The sequence below is a fragment of the Oncorhynchus tshawytscha genome, linkage group LG33, assembly GCF_018296145.1.
Source record: "Oncorhynchus tshawytscha isolate Ot180627B linkage group LG33, Otsh_v2.0, whole genome shotgun sequence".
In the NCBI taxonomy this organism is placed as follows: Eukaryota; Metazoa; Chordata; class Actinopteri; order Salmoniformes; family Salmonidae; genus Oncorhynchus; species Oncorhynchus tshawytscha.
The window spans coordinates 10,177,881-10,198,003 of record NC_056461.1 but is presented as its reverse complement, the minus strand read 5'-3'; the positions used below and the strand labels follow the sequence as shown (position 1 = coordinate 10,198,003).

The 20,123-nt window shown below is 47.1% G+C and overlaps 1 protein-coding gene across 1 annotated transcript in view; it reads left to right on the top strand.

The window, feature by feature from the left end:
* Nucleotides 1-20,123, top strand: part of LOC121841698 (ras/Rap GTPase-activating protein SynGAP-like) — a 127,482-nt gene that overhangs the window by 75,690 nt on the left and 31,669 nt on the right. The window contains exons 3-4 of the mRNA XM_042311715.1: nucleotides 9,927-9,990; nucleotides 16,378-16,499. Of these exons, the coding sequence (XP_042167649.1) occupies nucleotides 9,927-9,990; nucleotides 16,378-16,499 (186 nt within the window). The remainder of the gene's footprint in view (nucleotides 1-9,926; nucleotides 9,991-16,377; nucleotides 16,500-20,123) is intronic.

Genomic DNA, 20,123 nt, shown 5'->3' with positions numbered 1-20,123 from the left:
AACTGTACTGCCTTTTACGGTTCTCTCATACCCAGTCACTCCACAGTCAGTCAGTCCCTCAGCCAGCAAGGCTGTGATTTGTGCGTCTTGTTATTTTGCCTTCCTCTGCGCTGTAATGGATTGTTATCTTCCTCTAAGTCAGCTGACCTGCCTTGTGATGGACAGCTTTTGAACGAGCTCTGAGTCCCGGTTCTTTCTACTCCGGTTCATACGGAAGGAAGTGAAGCCAGACATATTGCCGGAACAAAGCTACTGTATCCCTTGGACCAAGGCTTTGGGTTATACTGTAGGAACTGAAGTCAGACATATTTGGAGGACCAAAGATACTGTAACCCCTACCTGGAGAGATGGAACTGAATCATGACGTATTGGGGGAACCAAAGCTATTGTAACTCCTATGGACTGAGCCCTCTCTCTGGACTGGAGCTCGCTCTTTTTTTGTCAACACTCACTCTGGAACTATGGCCGATTCCAGAATATAGACCTCTCTGGTTCTGAAGCTCTTTCTAGAATTTATACGGGTGGGTGGGTCTAATCCTGAATGCTGATTGGTTAAAAGCGCATTCTAGCCGGTGTCTATTCCACAAGTTACCACCTGCGATATCTATGACATTAAAATGCCTATTTACTCTGTTCCATCTGACTGCACAATCCACTGTCTCATCAAGCCAGCAAGGAAAATTATACATTTGATCTCCACTCTAAAAAGCATCTAGACATTATCTCACATTTCTTCTAGAATAACATTTTGTTTTCAATAGCAGAGATTTGTGTAAACCTTGCTATCTGTACTCTCCGACATTTGCAACATTGTTTCAATATTCAAATTCAATCTCCAGCTGTCCCATATTAATGAATATGTAGGGATCAGGAGTCGGGACGAGAGAAGCAGGCAGCGTTTCTCAGCCAGTCGAAATCATGAATCACCTGGCATCATTTTTCTGGATATATACAAAGAAATGTCAATTGAAAAAAGGTCAAACGAATCAAAGTGCAGCTAGTTTGCAGTCTTTACAGCTTCACTGTTCAAAGTGATTGTGTTAGCTGTGTTGTTGGCTAGCTCCTTTGAACAACAGTGTCCTGACAAGAGAGCACATTTTCTATGCCTTGCGAAATTGAGCCTCATTAGCTCAAGTAAATGTATCTAGAAAACAGTTTAAACAAATGCAAATGCAGCTGCTGTTGTTATTCTATTTGACATTTGACGTGAATGTAAGTTAACCATAGTTGGCTAGCTAGCAAGCAAGGGATACTGCCAGCCAGTATAGCAATGGAACATTTCGAACGAATGACGGGGTCACGTCCATAGATACAGAACAAAAAGACTGAACGACTGGGCAACCGAATCAATAGAACGAACGACCAGCCAGCTTGGGTAGCAACCCTAGATTTGTGTTGGTTACTATATCTTGTGGAAGGATAAATTAATCAAAATGACAGTTTTAATGAAAATATGTCAATCACTATTTGAAAATGTTGGTAACCCGTTGTATAAAAGTGATAATGCCCTCGACGTTGGTGTTTGGAGAATATATTGGCACGGTTTGCCGGCCCTTGACTTCGTCTCAGGCCTAACACCCGTGCCAATATATCCTCCAAACACCGGCTTCGAGAACGTCTGTCCCACGTGAGGCAGGGGACGAGGAGCGCACAGGAGTTAGCCTTTGACTTCCTGAACCTGGCCGCCAGCACGGGATGGAATGAGAGGGCCCTGATCGATCACTACCGGTGCAGTCTGCGCGAGGACGTCCGTCGGGAGTTGCCCTGCAGGGACACCACTCTCACGTTTGACCAGCTGGTGGACCTGTCCATCCGTCTGGATAACCTGCTGGCTACCCGCGGATGTCCGGATCGGGGCCTGTCAGTTCCATCCCCCAGCACCACCGCTCCGATGCCCATGGAGCTGGGAGGTGCTGCGCTTAGGGCGACAGGAGGAGGGGCCGTTCCCTGTACCATCTGTGGCCGCAGAGGGCACACTGCTGGTCGGTGCTGGGGAGGTTCCTGTGGGAGTCGAGGCAGCAGGCAGTGCACTCTCGTGTCACCCCAGGTGAGTCAGCACCAGGTCCACTCAGAGCCCCCTGTTGCTCACATGTTTTTGTTTATACATTTTCCTGTGTTTTCCCCGCATTCCCAGCATAAGGCGCTCGTAGATTCAGGCGCAGCTGGGAATTTTATTGACAGAGCATTTGCCCATTGTTTAGGGATCCCCATTGTTCCTGTAGATATGCCTTTCTCTGTGCATGCCCTAGATAGTCGACCATTAGGGTCGGGGCTAATTATTGAGGCCACCTCTCCACTGGGCATGGTTACGCAGGAGGGTCACAAGGAGAGAATTTGTCTTTTCCTTATTGATTATCCAGTGTTTCCCGTGGTGTTGGGCCTACCCTGGTTGGCCTGTCATAACCCCACTATTTCGTGGCAACAGAGGGCTCTCAAGGGGTGGTCACGAGAGTGCTCGGGGAGGTGTGTAGGGGTTTCCGTCGGTGCTACTACGGTGGAAAGTCCAGACCAGGTCTCCACCGTGTGCATCCCCTCTGAATATGCCAATTTGGCTCTTGCCTTCAGTAAGAAGAGGGCGACTCAATTACCACCCCATCGATGGGGGGAATGTGCAAAAAATTTCCTGGTAGACGCAGCACTTCCCAGTTGTCACGTGTATCCCCTGTCACAGGAGGAGACCGCGGCTATGGAAACATATGTCTCCGAATCCCTGGAGCAGGGGTACATTCGGCCCTCCACTTCACCTGCCTCCTTGAGTTTATTTTCTGTGAAGAAGAAGGATGAAGGTCTGCGCCCGTGCATTGACTATCGAGGTATCAACCAAATCACTGTGAGGTACAGCTACCCACTGCCTCTCATAGCCAGTGTGATAGAGTCAATGCACTGGGCGCGCTTCTTCACAAAATTGCATCTCAGGAGAGCTTACAACCTGGTGCGTATCCGGGAGGGGGACGAGTTGAAGACGGCATTTAGTACCACCTCAGGGCACTATGAGTACCTCGTCATGCCGTACGGGTTCATGAATGCTCTATCAGTGTTCCAGGCATTTGTAGACGAGATTTTCCGGGACCTGCACGGGCAGGGTGTAGTGGTGTATATCGACGACATTCTGATATACTCCGCTACACGCGCCAAGCATGTGTCCCTGGTGCACTGGGTGCTTGGTCGACTGTTGGAGCATGACCTGTACGTCAAGGCTGAGAAATATCTGTTCTTCCAACAGTCCGTCTCCTTCCTAGGGTACCGCATTTCCACTTCAGGGGTGGAGATTGACCGCATTTCAGCCGTGCGTAATTGACCGACTCCCACCACGGTAAAGGAAGTGCAGCGGTTTCTATGGTTTGCCAACTACTACCAGAGGTTTATCCGGGGCTTTGGTCAGGTAGCGGCTCCCATTACCTCACTGCTCAAGGTGGGACCGGTGCGACTGCAGTGGTAGGCTGAGGCGGACAGGGCGTTTGGTCACCTGAGAGCTCTGTTTACCTCGGCTCCCGTGCTGGCTCATCCGGATCCCACCTTGGCGTTCATAGTGGAGGTGGACGCGGCTGGGATAGGAGCCGTGCTGTCTCAGTGCTCGGGTACGCCACCAAAGCTCCGCCTCTGTGCTTTATTTTCAAAGAAGCTCAGCCCGGCGGAGCGAAACTATGATGTTTGGGACCGGGAGCTGTTGGCTGTTGTCAAGGCTCTGAAGGTGTGGAGACATTGGCTTGAACCCTCACCAGGCATGGTGGGCCATGTTCTTTACCCATTTTGTTTTCACCCTGTCCTACAGACCAGGTTCCCAGAACGCCTCGGCAGATGCACTGTCCCGGATGTATGACACAGAGGAGCGTTCCATAGATCACACTCCCATACTTCCGGCCTCCTGTCTGGTGGCACCGGTGGTGTGGGAGCTGGACGCGGACATTGTGCGGGCATTACGTTCAGAGCCCACTCCCCTCTCCTTTTGCTCGGTCTCCCTACGGCCCTACAGACTGCGGAGGCCCTGTTTACACACGTCTTCCAGCACTACGGGGTGCCTGAGTATATAGTGTCTGATTGAAGTACACAGTTCACGTCAAGGGTCTTCATGGAACATCTGGGGGTCTCAGTCAGCCTCACAAGTAACGGGCAGGTGGAGAGAGTAAACCAGGATGTGGGTAGGTTTCTGCGATCTTATTGCCAGGACCAGCCAGGGGAGTGGGCGGCATTCAACCCCTGGGCAGAGATGGCCCAAAACTCGCTCCCCCACTCCTCCACTAACCTCTCCCCCTACAGCCTGTGTCTGTAGAGTGTGTATAAGATGTATGGTGTGAGGGTAGAAGCAGAAGTGTTTATTAGTTTACTCCAATTGGGGGATCGGCGGAAAGGTTTGCGGGGAATAATAATAAAGGTATATTCTTTAAAAAAGTATGTATGTCTATATAGGTATGTGTATGTATATATGTGTATATATATGCATGCGTGTATAGATATATATATTTACCAAAAAAATATGGGGGATTGGAAATGATGCAGACAATTACATTGGAAGCAACATTCTTTCCGCAATATTAAGCTGATCCACCCTCCAATACAAATAAATAAAAAATGTTTTAAAAACTCTCCCCCTTCCAGTGCGTACTGGGGTATCAGCCGGTTCTGGCACCTTGGCATCAGAGCCAGATCGAGGCTCCTGCGGTGGACGAGTGGTTTAAGTGCTTGGAGGAGACCTGGAACGCCACTCATGTGCACCTGCAATGGGCCGTGAGGCGTCAGAAGGTGAACGCCAACCACCAAGTGACCGGGTCTGGCTCTCGACCGGAAACCTGCCCCTCTGCCTGCTCTGCCGGAAACTGGACCCGCGGTTTGTGGGGTCCTGAGGAGACTGAATGAGGTTTGCTACAGGTTACAGCTTCCCCCCGATTACCTTACTGGACTCGAGGCGTCGGGCGAGGGGCCTTCAGTACCTCGTGGAGTGGGAGGGGTACGGTCCGGAGGAGAGATGCTGAGTGCCGGTGGAGGACGTTTTGGAGTTCCACCGTCTCCATCCGGATCGCCCTGTGCCTCGTCCTCCGGGTCGTCCCCGAGGTCGGTGTCGACGTGCTTCTGGAGCCACGCGTCAAGGGGGGGTACTGTCACGACTTCCGCCGAAGTCGGTCCCTCTCCTTGTTCAGGCAGCGTTCGGCGGGCAACGTCACCAGCCGTCTAGCCATCACATATCCACTTTTCATTTTCCATTTGTTTTGTCTTTGTTTTACACACCTGGTTTCAATTCCCCAATGACATGTTCATTATTTAAGCCTCTGTTTTCCCATGGATTTTGTGTGTGATTGTTTTATGTATGTTCGGTCCGTTATTGTGGGTTCGGTAATACGACATATTGGAATATTTGAGTAAAGTTACTTGTGTTACTAATCTCTGCTGTCCTGTTCCTGACTCCTCTGCACCAGCTACACCCAGACCACTACAAATTAAAACAATCAAATAAATCAAAACATTTTCTGAAAGTATAATTTTATGGAAGTTATAATGTAACTGTCTTCAAATACTCAAATCCATGTAATTCTGTCCCATTAAATTCATTCCTATGGAGGACTGCTCCTTCTGGAGAGTGCCAATATGGCCGACCGGTGGCCAATACATAGCATCAGCAATCCAGGGTTTATTACGTATGTACTGTACATCATTGGAAGGAACACACAGCCAGGTAGCTAAAGACATATGCACAGCGTTCCCCAACGTTCCCCAAGGCCAGAGTGAGACAGCCTCATTTCCTTCCTGGCTGTAATTGAGTTTAATAGGAAAAACACTAACATAATAAACAGGTATGTTAGCATGGTGACATGGCTGGAGGCATAAGCAGCAGTTTGGATGGTGAGGTTCTGCTGGGGTTTTATGAGCTGCTAGATAACATGTCCTCCTGAGTCACTGAAGACCTTACAGGCATGTTATTGTCAATATGCTTATCAGCAGAGTGGTGAGAATCTGGAAACACTCATGCGGTGTGTTTTAAATACTGTATTTGTTGATGGTGAAGGTTACAGAACTCTGTTAGACATGACTGTTTGTTCCTCGAGTTCTGTTTACATGTCCTTCTCCATTCACTCACTCTCCATTTGTCTCTCTTTGTTTCTAGTCTCTTCACATCATTGATTCTGTCTCTTTAAACGGACAGTGAAATCATTTCTCACTCTCATGAGAAACAGAGTGATGTATCCTAACCAAATCTGTAAACTCTCGCTCTAATGTGTTTCATTAAACCGCGTATCTAAAACTAGATGCACGGTTTGCATATTTACCAGCTCTCCAAAGTTTGAAATTTGCTTTTGACCAGCATACTTTTTAAGTTACAATAATTAGGTGGGTGGTTACATTTCTCCAATTCCAGAGATGTACAAGCGTGTATTAATACATGTGTGAATTGGAAATTAGGTTTCTTTGCATTTCACAACTCTTCCTGAGACACCCTCGGGGAGTGTAGAAGCACAGTGGCTAAGAAAAACTCCCTAGAAAAGGCAGGAACCTAACAAGAACCCGAGAAAGGAACCAGGCTCTGAGGGGTGGCCAGTCCTCTTGTGCCTGTGTCAGGTGGAGATTATAAGAGTACATGGCCATTGGCCAGATCGTTCTTCAAGATGTTCAAACACTCATAAATGACCAACAGGGTCAAATAATAATCACAGTGGTTGAAGAGGGTACAACAAGTCAGCACCTCGGGAGTAAATGTCAGCTGGCTTTTCATAGCTAAGCATTCAGAGGTCGAGACAGCAGGTGCAGTACAGCAGGTGCAGTATAGGGGGAGAGGGAGAGAGAGAGGGTCAAAAACAGCAGGTCCGGGACAGCTAAGGGTTCCCTAGCCACAGGCAGAATAGTTGAAAGTGGAGCAGCAGCACGACAAGATCGCACGTCTGGTGAACAGGCCAGGGTTCGATAGCCACAGCCAAAACAGCCGAAACTGGATCAGCAGAACGACCAGGTGGACTGGGGACGGGACAGCTAGGAGTAATCAGGCCAGGTAGTCCTGAGGCATGGTCCCTAGGGCTCAGGTCCCCCGGGAGGGGAGGGGAGAGAGTGTGAGGGAGAGAGAGAGTAGAGAGAGAGGGAGGAAGGGAGAGGATAATTCGAGGGAGCATACTAAAGTTAACACAGCACACTAGACAGCACACTTAACAGATAGGACAGACTGACCGTAGCACCCCGGCACATAGACTATTGCAGCCTGGAACTGGAGGGGGGGGGGGACAACCAAGCAGGATATAACCCCATTCACTTTAGCAAAGCACAGCCCCCACACCACTAATATCAACAGACCACCTACTACCCTGAGACATGGCTGAGTATAGCCCACGAGCCCCAGGGGAATCACGTCAAGTTGAGTAGAGTAAAAAAAAGCCTACCACGACGTGACACACCCCTCCTAGGGGCGCCATGGAAGAGCAAGAGTAAGCTAGTGACTCGGCCTCCGTAATAGGGTCAGAGACAGAGAGTCCCCGTGGAGAGAGGGGAGCCGGCCAGGCAGAGACAGCAAGGGCGGTTCATCATTCCAGTGCATTGCCGTTCACGTTTGCACCTCTAGGCCAAACTACTCTCAATCATAGGAACTACTGAAGAGATGAGTCTCCAGGAAAGATTTAAAGGTGGAAACTGAGTCTGTGTCTCTCACATGGATAGGTAGACCATTCCATAAAAATGTTGCTCTGTAGAGGAAGCCTTGCCTCCAGCTGTTTGCTTAGAAATTCTAGGGACATTAATGCATACTTTTAAATTATATTATGCGAGCTAAACATAAACATGTAATATTAGAACATATAAACTGTGGCAAAGCTAACTGAAAAGGAACAGTACCCAAGTGAGGATGGCCTTCAATTCAGCATTGATGAACTCATGAACTTCTTCAATGAAAAGATCATTAGAAAGAAAATTACGGACTCCTCTTTGAATCTGGTGTTCCTCCCAAACTCAGTTGAACAAGATGTTGCGCAGCAACTCACTGCCTTCCTGAAGACAAATAATGTACACTCCAGTCTGGTTTCAGAACACATCATAGTACTGAGACTGCACTTGTGAAGGTGGTAAATTACCTTTTAAAACCTCTTAAGGATCTCTACAGATCGGTGTCCCACCCTCTGAACTGGTGCCCGACCTAATGTGCGCTAATGTGATTAGCATGACGTTGTAAGTAACAAGAACATTTCCCAGGACACAGACATATTTGATATTGGCAGAAGCTTTTACAGTAGCTATTACAGTGAAAGAATAACATGCTATTGTTTGAGGAGAGTGCACAGTAATGAACTTGAAATGCCATTAATGTCACGTTTTATCAAGGTGGGTGGAATCAGGCGCAGAGAGCAGGTTTCAGTGATTCCACAGTTTATTCTCCGGTGCACAAAAAACACGGTCAACCCAACACACAGGGTGAATAATCCAAACACAGGATCAAAATAGACCGGAGAATAAAACACAAGTACTACACCAAATGACATGAATACAAAAACAATCCCACCCAAAACAAGGGCGGGACAACCTACTACATATAAGGACATTAATTAAACTAAAATACACACAGGTGAAACTAATAAGACAAAACCAACAGACAAACGAAAAATGGATCGGTAGTGGCTAGTAGGACGGTGATGACGAGCCAACTTCGGCGGAAGTCGTGACAGTACCCCCCTGACGCGCGCCCCCGCAGCAGCGCGCGCCACCGTCCTCGAGGACGACCCGGAGGACGAGGTGCTGGGCGATCCGGGTGGAGGCGGTGGAAATCTCTCAGGAGAGAAGGGTCCAAAATGTCCCCCACCGGAACCCAGCATCTCTCCTCTGGACCGTACCCCTCCCAGTCCACGAGGTACTGTAGGCCCCCCACCCGGCGTCTCGAATCCAGAATGCCCCGAACTGTGTACGCCGGGGACCCTTCGATGTCCAGAGGGGGCGGAGGGACCTCATGCACCTCACCTTCTTGCAGGGGACCAGCCACCACTGGCCTGAGAAGAGACACATGAAACGAGGGGTTAATACGGTAATACCTAGGAAGTTGTAACCTGTAACACACCTCGTTTATTCTCCTCAGGACTTTGAACGGCCCCACACACTGCGGCCCCAGCTTCCGACAGGGCAGGCGGAGGGGCAGGTTTCGGGTCGAGAGCCAGACCCTGTCCCGAGGTGCAAACACGGGGGCCTCACTGCGTTGCTGGTCAGCGCTCCTCTTCTGCCGTTCTCCCGCTAACCGTAGTGAGTCCTGAACGGCTTTCCAGGTGTCCTTGGAGCGCTGTACCCATTCCTCCACCGCAGGAGCCTCGGTCTGGCTCTGATGCCATGGGGCCAGGACCGGCTGGTAACCTAACACACATTCAAAAGGGGACAAGTTAGTTGAGGAGTAGCGTAGGGAGTTCTGAGCTAGTTCAGCCCAGGGAACATACCTTGCCCACTCACCAGGCCGGTCCCGGCAATAGGACCGCAGAAACCTGCCCACATCCTGGTTTACGCGCTCCACCTGCCCATTACTCTCGGGGTGAAAACCTGAGGTTGAGTTGACCGAGACCCCCAGTCTCTCCATAACTGCCCTCCATACTCTGGACGTGAATTGGGGACCCCGATCAGAAACAATGTCCTCAGGCACCCCATAGTGCCGGAAGACATGGGTAAACAAGGCCTCCGCAGTCTGCAGGGCCGTAGGGAGACCGGGCAACGGATGAGACGACAGGACTTAGAAAACCGATTCACAACGACCAGGATCGTAGTACTTCCCTGGGACGGGGGAAGGTCGGTAAGAAAGTCCACTGATAAGTGTGTCCACGGCCGTTGTGGAACGGGGAGGGGTTGTAATTTCCCTCTAGGCAGGTGCCGAGGAGCCTTGCTCTGAGCACACACTGAGCAGGAGGAGACATAAAATCTCACGTCTTTAGCCAGCGTGGGCCACCAGTATCTCCCTCTCAGACTCCGCACTGTCCTCTCGATGCCAGGATGACCCGAGGATGGGAGAGTATGAACCCACCGGATCAGCTTGTCCCGGACCCCCCTCGGCACGTACTGAGTCCCCACTGGACAGTTAGGGGGGGCCGGCTCTGACCGTGAGGCCTCCTCTATCTCCGCGTCCACCTCCCATACCACCGGTGCCACGAGACATGACGATGAAATGATGGGAGTTGGCTCAACGGACCGCTCCTCGGTATCATAGAAGCGGGACAGCGCGTCGGCTTTGGTGTTTTGGGAGCCTGGCCGGTATGAGAGGGTAAACCGGAACCTGGTAAAAAACAACATGGCCCATCTAGCCTGACGTGGATTTAGTCTCTTCGCTGCCCGGATATAATCGAGATTATGATGGTCAGTCCAGATGAGAAAAGGGTGTTTAGCCCCCTCAAGCCAATGTCTCCACACCTTCAGAGCCTTGACTACAGGTAACAACTCCCGGTCCCCCACATCATAGTTTTGCTCCGCTGGGCTGAGCTTGCTCGAAAAGAAAGCACACGGGCGAAGCTTGGGTGGCACGCCCGAGCGTTGGGACAGCACGGCTCCGACCCCAGCCTCGGACGCATCCACCTCCACTATGAACGCTAAAGAGGGGTCCGGATGCGCCAACACGGGCACATTGGTGAACAGCTCCTTCAAACGACTGAAGGCTCTGCCCGCCTCTGCTGACCAGCGCAAGCGCACCGGTCCTCCCTTCAGCAGTGAGGTGATGGGAGCAGCCACCTGACCAAAACCCCGGATAAACCTCCGGTAGTAATTGGCAAACCCTAAAAACCGCTGCACCTCTTTCACCGTGGTCGGAGTCGGCCAATTACGCACGGCTGTAACGCGGTCATCCTCCATCACCACCCCGGAGGTGGAAATACGATACCCCAGGAAGGAAACGGACTGTTTGAAAAACTCACATTTCTCCGCCTTGCAATACAGGTCATGCTCCAGCAGTCGCCCAAGTACCTTACGCACCAGAGACACATGCGCCGCGCGTGTGGCAGAATAGATCAAGATGTCATCGATGTACACTACCACTCCCTGCCCGAGCAGGTCTCGGAGAATCTCATCTACGAAGGATTGGAAGACGGCTGGAGCATTCTTCAACCCGTATGGCATGACGCGGGACTCATAATGACCAGATGTAGTACTAAATGCGGTTTTCCACTCATCTCCTCCCCGGATACGCACCAGATTATACGCGCTCCTCAGGTCCAGTTTTGTGAAGAAGCTCACCCCGTGAAATGATTCCACCGCCGTAGCGATGAGAGGTAGTGGGTAACTAAACCCCACTGTGATGGAATTTAGACCTCTATAATCAATGCACGGATGCAGACCTCCATCCTTCTTCTTCACAAAAAAGAAGCTCGAGGAGACGGGTGATGCAGACTTCTCCGGTCCCCCTCGAAGCCGCCCCTCCTAATTCCATAGGGATAGGGGCAGGAGGGCTGGGAAGTGGAAACGACAGGGCCTGATCCGAACGCCCGCGGGCAGCCAGCAGGTTGTCGAGACGGATAGCCAAGTCAATGAGTTCATCCAGTGTGAATGTGGTGTCCCGACATGCCAGCTCCCTGCGGACGTCCTCCCTGAGACTGCATCTGAAATGATCGATCAAGGCCCTGTCGTTCCATCCTGCTCCTGCGGCCAAGGTCCTGAACTCCAGAGCAAAGTCCTGTACGCCCCTCGTCTCCTGACGCAGGTGGAACAGCCATTCACCCGCCGCCCGACCCTCTGGTGGATGGTCAAAAACAGCTCGGAATCGGCGGGTGAACTCTGGGTAATTATCCCTCGCCGAGTCCGGACCATTCCACACTGCGTTGGCCCACTCGAGGGCTCGCCCAGTCAAGCAGGAGACGAGGGCGCTCACGCTCTCCTCTCCGGAGGGGGCAGGACGCACGGTAGCCAGGTATAGTTCCAGTTGAAGGAGGAAACCCTGGCACCCAGCCGCCGTTCCGTCGTACTCCCGTGGGAGTGTCAGCCGAAGAGCCCCGGAGCCAGATGTGGTCGCAGGAACAGGAGGTGCTGGAGAAGGGGGTGCTAGAGATGAGGTGGGAAGGCCACTCCTCTCCCATTGATCCATCCTCTCCATAATTTGGTCCATGGCAGAACCAATCCGGTGAAGCACGCTGGTGTGATGGAGGACCCTCTCTTCCATCGATGGGAGAGGAGACGCGGCTGCTCCTGCTGATTCCATGGTGGTGCGGGATTCTGTCATGTTTTATCAAGGTGGGTGGAATCAGGCGCAGAGAGCAGGTTTCAGTGATTCGACAGTTTATTCTCCGGCGCACAAAAAAACACGGTCAACCCAACACACAGGGTGAATAATCCAAACACAGGATCAAAATTGACCGGAGAATAAAACACAAGTAATACACCAAATGACATGAATACAAAAACAATCCCGCACAAAACAAGGGCGGGACAACCTACCACATATAAGGACGTTAATTAAACTAAAATACACACAGGTGAAACTAATAAGACAAAACCAACAGACAAACGAAAAAGGGATCGGTAGTGGCTAGTAGGACGGTGACGACGACCGCCGAGCACCGCCCGAACAGGCAGGAGAGCCAACTTCGGCGGAAGTCGTGACAATTAATAAACCAATTAGGCACATTTGGGCAGTCTTTATACTACATTTTGAACAGAAATACAATGATTCATTGGATCAGTCTAAAACTTAGCATATACACTGCTGCCATCTAGCCAGGGCCAAAATCTAAATTGTCCCTGGCCTGGCAAAATACATATTGCCTTTCTCTTGCATTTCAAAAATTCATGTTTTTTTTCTTTGTATTATCTATTACCAGATCTAATGTGTTATATTCTCCTACATTCATTTCACATTTCCACAAACTTGTGTTTCCTTTCAAATGGTGTCAAGAATATGCATATCCTTGCTTCAGGTCCTGAGCTACAGGCAGTTAGATTTGGGTATGTCAATTTAGGTGAAAATTGATCAAATGAGGCAGATCCTTAGTGACTATGCATAGATTATAAACAGAGAGAAGCAGTAGTGTAAAGTGTGTATGTGTGTGTGTACAGTGGCTTGCGAAAGTATTCACCCCCTTGGCATTTTTCCTATTTTCTTGCCTTACAACCTGGAATTAAAATTGATTTTAATTCCAGGTTGGGGGGGTGTATCATTTGATTTACAAAACATGCCTACCACTTTGAAGATGCAATATATATATATTTTTTAAAGTCAATACTTTGTAGAGCCACCTTTTGCAGCAATTATAGCTGCAAGTCTCTTGGGGTATGTCTCTATAAGCTTGGCACATCTATCCACTGGGATTTTTGCCCATTCTTCAAGGCAATCTTAAGTCATACCACAGATTCTCAATTGGATTGAGGTCTGGGCTTTGAATAGGCCATTCCAATATGTTTAAATGTTTTTCCTTAAACCACTCCAGTGTTGCTTTAGCAGTATGCTTCAGGTCATTGTCCTGCTGGAAGGTGAACCTCCATCCCAGTCTTAAATCTCTGGGAGGCTGAAACAGATTTCCCTAAAGAATTTCCTTGTATTCAGCACCATCCATCATTCCATCAATTCTGACCAGTTTCCCAGTCTCTGCGAACGAATAACATCCCCACAGCATGATGCTGTCACCACCATGCTTCACTGTGGGGATGGTGTTCTCGTGGTGATGAGAGGTGTTGCTATTGCACCAGATATAGTTTTCCTTGATGGCCAAATAGCTCAATTTTTGTCTCATCTGACCAGAGTACTTTCTTCCATATGTCTGGGGAGTCTCACACATGCCTTTTGGCGAACACCAAACGTGTTTGCCTTTTTTTTTAAGCAAACGCTTTTTTTCTGGCTACTCTTCCGTAAAGCCCAGCTCTGTGGAGTGTAGGCTTAAAGTGGTCCTATGGACAAATACTCCAATCTCCGCTGTGCAGCTCCCTCAGGGTTATCTTTGGTCTCTTTGTTGCCTCTCTGATTAATGCCATCCTTTCCTGGTCCGTGAGTTTTGTTGGGTGGGTTTGTTGTGGTGCCATTTTCTTTCCATTTTTTAAGAATGGATTGCTGAAAGGTTAATGAGTGTACAGTACTGTATATGGGTCATGGTGTACTATAGAGCAGTAGTAGCAGCTGCTACTACTACTGTGTTGCTTCCATGAGGGGGCTCTTTAAGTAGACCACACCGCCAACCCAGATACACACACTCAAATGCACACAAACACACACACACACACACACACACACACACACACACACACACACACACAGTATCACACACATTTATAATAATACATAGGTGGGTGCTTACATTGATCCAATTTCACACGTTCAAGTGTGTGTTAATACCATGATTTAATTGGAAATGTGTTTTTTGCAATTCCTCGCAGAACATTTGGTCATGCAGAAACGAGATACCAGATGCGTGGCTGTTTAATGAAAATTAGGGAATACTTGAACAAGGGAACATTTCTGGTTGGTCTCAGGGAATGTAAAACAGTTAGTAATGGAGACTTTGAAAATCAAATGTAGTAAAGTACCAGAAAAATTGTTTGAATGAGCATGAAGAGCCTCACAAGTTTGACAAAATAATTGTATATCTTTTCAGTCTAATTACCTTATATATTTTCTGTCTAATATGGCTATTTACATACCCCCAAGACATGTTAACCGCTCACCATTACAATAACAGGGGAGGTTTGCATTTTGGGGGGGGGTATATTTATTTATACCTCTGTAACTTTCTTACTCATCATTATTCATGATTCATTCGGGTTAACCCATAATCATGGTAGCATCCACATTAATGTATAAGTGTTTAGAAATATATTCTCTTCTTATTTACAATAAAAGTGACTCCAAAATGACACAATACATCATTTATTATTCATTTACTATATTTGGCACAAAATAATATCAAACACAACCAAAATATTTGTAGATTCACAGGCGTGATGTTATCATTGTGTGCTAGGAATATGGGACCAAATACAAACTTTTGACTACTCTTATGCTTTCGCCGAAAAGCCTTTTTGAAATCTGTCACATTGGCTCGATTCACAACGAGTGTAGCTTTAATTTGGTATCTTACAAGTGTGATTTAATGAAAGTTTGAATTTTATAGCATTTTATTTGAATATGGCGCTCTGCATTTTCCCTGGCAATTGGCCAAGTGGGACATTTGCGTCCCCCCTATCCCAGAGAGGTTAATACACATATAAGTGAATTTGTCCCAATACAATGTACAAAAAGTGCTGTAATTTCTAAGTAATTCACCCGATATGGATGAAACTACCCTCAAATTAAAGCAGACAGTCTGCACTCTAACCGCACAGTCATTTTGCCATTTCAAATCCAAAGTGCTGGAGTACAGAGCCCATAATACAAAAAAAAATTGTCACTGTCCCAATGCTTTTGGAGCTCACTGTATATTGGCACCCTTGCATGATTCACAATTTCTACTCAAATTAGTTGAAATAAAAATACTTTTGGTGTTCATATGTGTATTATTTTTCTTTACAACTGCATAGGACTTTCACTTCAAAGTAAAAAATGGCCGGTGCCCGGTTTCCCAAAAGCATAAGTTCATTGTTAAAACCATTGGGATCCTATGGTTCTAACAATGAACTTAGCCTTGGGAAAATGAGCCCTGGACTCAATTATTATTATAATTAATTTGGTTGGTTGGGGGGCAAGTGATACTGTTTAATGTCTAATTTATCTCACCTGTGGTAAATTGCAGGTACCTGCAGGGTTGAACAAGTAGTTCAACCAATTTTGAAAAGAGAAAACAGAATATTCTGCTCCATTGACGTCCATTGAAAATGTGAAAGAGTGCTTATTTATGACCGGACCTGTGTTTATCTCATAAGATCTGAGATCCAGGTGCTGCAGCTTTAGCTGTCTAAGAGGCCTACAGTAGCCATGTGTTTTGTATGCATCATATTCCTCCTCTGACATCCTGATGATGAGAAAAGAAGGAGCAGAAAGCACTCTACCCGCTTGGCACACACTGGTTGAATCAACGTTTTTTCCACGTCATTTCAATGAACCAACGTGAAATAGACCATGAATTGTTGACATCTGTGCCCAGTTTGCAGTGACTACCCTTGACTCAGATATCTCACTAAGGAATAAAGTATACAAGGTTTTATATTGACTGAGCTGAATAGTTTGTTGGGCGAGCTGTGGAAGCAATCCTATTTTACATAAGAAGAGAGACACATGGAATACTACAACTCTGATTGCCTTTTAGTTTTTCTGTTCACTTAGTTTCAGGTTTGTGTTTGTATTTGCATCTCACAGGTTGTCAGATCTGTTATTTTTAAAGTGTTCATCTTCTGGTTCTGTCTTCAAATCTGCTGATATATGAAACTGTGTTAAGTTGACAAGTTTTCCTTTAACTTTTTCTCTCTGTTCTTCTCTCTCTCTCGCTCTCCCTCTCCCTCCTCTCTCTCGCTCTCCCCCTCTCGCCCTTCTCTCTCTAGACATGTGGGGTCCCCCAGCTCACTGGATGTCAAGTGGTCACCCTTATGATGAGAGGACTGTGTGGAACCCCAAGTTCTGTGTGGTCACCGACAGTCAGATGCTGCTCCTGGACAAAGAGGAGGTACCTACTGACCTGGCACAACATGAGTTCTCTTTTTCTCCTTCCCTTCACAGTTTTTCTCACTCTTCCTCTCCCCGCGCCTTCTCCTCTTCCCCCTACTCTCACCATCTATCTGCATCTCCTGTTCTCTCACCCGCTCTCCTCCATCTCTCTCCATCTTTCTTCTGTGGTGTTACTGTGCTGGTGATGGTGCTACTGGTGCGTAGTGAATCAAATGACTGAGGCGCTGTTGTGGACTGCTCTACTCTGTCGTGGTAACGTGTGTGTGTGTGTGTGTGACACACAGAGAGATACTTACACACAGACACACAAAGCTGTACAGCGGAGTGAAATACAATTATTAGATTTGTCTGAAGATCGTCTGCATATACCAGTACTTCATATCTCATAAAGCATGATGTTTTACTGCTAATCTTTATAACACCTTAGAGACCCATTCACACAGACTTTGGCTGAGGATGGGCTGAGGTTACGACTGTATAAATAATAACCCTACTAAGATATGTAGCTGCAGTGTGTGTGTGTGTGTGTGTGTGTGTGTGTGTGTGTGTGTGTGTGTGTGTGTGTGTGTGTGTGTGTGTGTGTGTGTGTGTGTGTGTGTGTGTGTGTGCGTGTGTGTGTGCGTGTGTGTGTGTGTGTGTGTGTGTGTGCGTGACTGTTAGAAGGTACAGCACGAGATTAGAGGGCCGAAGTGTTGGTGTTGCTATTGCGCAAGGACTTCCATTCAGATGACACATGTAAAGGAACATGGTGGCATGGGGTGTTTGTCAAGGATATGTGTCAGGATATGGGCTTCTAGAGAGGAAATCCTACACACACACACACACACACACACACACACACACACACACACACATACACATACTTGTGAGATGAATGTGATGGCTAAAGAGGAATGTTTCAAAAAGTAATGGAGGAGATACAGGAGCTACAGAATGGATACCATTAGACCATACCATCTACGGAACACAACAACAACAACAACACACACACATGAACACACACACACGAGCACACACACACGAGCACACACACGTCATGACAGACGGCGTGGCTGTAACTCCTGGTGGCAGTGTGGCATCGTAGTGATGGGATTATCATCTAGCCAGTGGGAATTAACATGTACGACAAAATGCTGCTCCAAAAGAACATGAGGGAATTAGCGTGTGAGGATAATCCAGTGAAGATGCACTCTTCAAAATAAAGGTGCAAATTGGATCCAAATGAGGTTCTTGAAAACGATGCAATAGGGGAACCATTTTAGGGTCTCTGAAGAACCATACATGGGATGGTTTTTTGAAGAACCACACAAAAATAAAAATAAACAAATGTTTTGAATCTCCAGCACCGGAATTGAATAGCCCTGCTGTAATGTTTCAAGCCTTATTTGCATATTTTACATATTGCCTTTCGAGTGAATTTGACACTTACCAGTACCACCCATGACTGTGTTTGCAAGTGACAGAGACATGCTTGTTGTATTCATTCATGTTCAGATTAGTGGCCTTCACCAAGTGAGATCCTAATTTAATATATTGTCATAACAATGGTCTTTAAGACAATACATATTTCATAAGGCCTTCTATTGAGAGCCTAGTTTTAACATAACACAGTTGCCATGTAATTATATTCAACCACAACTTGCATTCAGAATGACTGCCAGGTTGGGGAAACTAAGATATGAGACTACCTTTAACAAACTGGTGCAACTATTTCAGTAACAGGTGAAATAAGTTAAAGTAAAAGATTGGAATAGTTTAGAAACATTTGTTATTTGTATTTGAGTAGCATAAGATTAATTAATCAATCAATGTGCATGCAAAAACATAGATATTGAAACAAGCAATTTTTAAAAAATCAACCTGCAATAGAGTATGCTGGGAAATATGATAATGATGGGTATGGTTGTGGTTCAACTCTGGTTATTTTACACCACTGACTGTTCATTTAATTCTTTGCAGTGTGCAATGAAAGGGGCATATCTGCAGGCTTCCATACATTTCAAGAATCATAGATGCCATGTCAAGAACTCTACACTTAACTCAAAGGTTCTTCATTGGGCAAGAGTTCTCCAATGAACCTTAAGGGAGAACCATTTAATTAAGAACCTTGTTTTTTTCAGTGTAGATTTGGGACTCCACCACCACCAGCACACCCACCATGGTTCAGTACTGTACTGTAGACCTACTGTTACATGCTGCTGGAGAGAGCGAGACCACTGAGTCCCAAATGGCACCCTATTACCTATATAGTGTACCTCTTTTGACCAGGACCCATAGTTCACTAATTTTCACCAGAGTCCTGTGTAGGGAATAGGGTTTCATTTGGGATGCAAACTGGCTGTCATGCAGTGAAAGAAGCAAGTTAAGCCTGTTTCTGACTGCGGGCCAGACTGCTGTACGGGCTGGCTTCGCTATTCAATCAGCAGCAGACACTCTGACAGAGCGGAGGGCAAGTTGGGTACAGTGTGCTTCCAGTGAGAGGACATACATGTGAACACATGTCCCTAACGCCTGGCTGGCCAGCACACTGCATCATTTGCTCACTCCCACGTCATATGCACATACATTTATACTGACTCTACACACCCACTCACATACAAGCTGCTGCTACTGTATATATATCCTGTTGCCTAGTCCCCTTACCCCTATACATGTGTATCTCCATCACTCCAATAAATATTGTACTGAAACTGACTTTGTAAATATTTGCTGTATATGGTATGCTCACTTACTTACTTTGTTGTGTATTTCTTATTCTTATTTCTTATTTTTATTTTTTTGTCATACATTGTTATTAATTGTTGCATTGTTGGGCTTTGAGTTTGCAAGAAAGGCATTTCACTGTACTGATGCATGTGACATTAAAAACTTGAAACTTGAAACATAGAACCTACTGCTAAATACACTTCAGCTCCAAATTTCTGCCATGAAGCTTCTGAGTTCAAGCAAGAATAGTATGTGCTCTCTTGCACACACGTGGGCACACACGCAATGCTAGCATGTGGACAAGTTAATAGAGCACAGACACACTCCGATGGCGTTCTCTACAATCGATTCAGCAGCTATTATTTTTGCAATTGGAAATGTGCTGATATATCCTCATGGCTAAAGGCAATTATGGACCATTTTAAAAGCAGGACGGATCTCAAGATGAGAGAGGGGAAGAGAGAGGGAGAGAGAGAGGGAGAGAGAGGGAGAGGGAGAGAGAGAGAGGGAGAGGGAGGGAGAGAGAGACACAGAGAGATTGAGAGAGAGAAAGAGAGAGAGAGAGAGAGAGGGAGAGGGAGAGGGAGAGAGGGAGAGAGAGAGAGAGAGAGAGAGAGACACTTTGGACATGAAATAAAGAATGTTCTTACTTTTCACCCTCACTAAAAAGAGCTACTCATTTCTCAACTTTCATTGTACCTCATGTCCCGGGAACTCTGCCTCGCTCCCATTCATTCAGGGTACTCTGCTTCTCTCCCATTCATTCCCTGATGGGGAAAAAGGAGGGAACAGGAGTGACCTCTCTCTCCCTATCCGTTTCCCAGTGAATGTACTGTAATATCACAATGCACAGACAACATTTCACCAGTAGAGGGCAATCTAATAAAGTCCAATCATTAGTACTCAGTGGTACTCC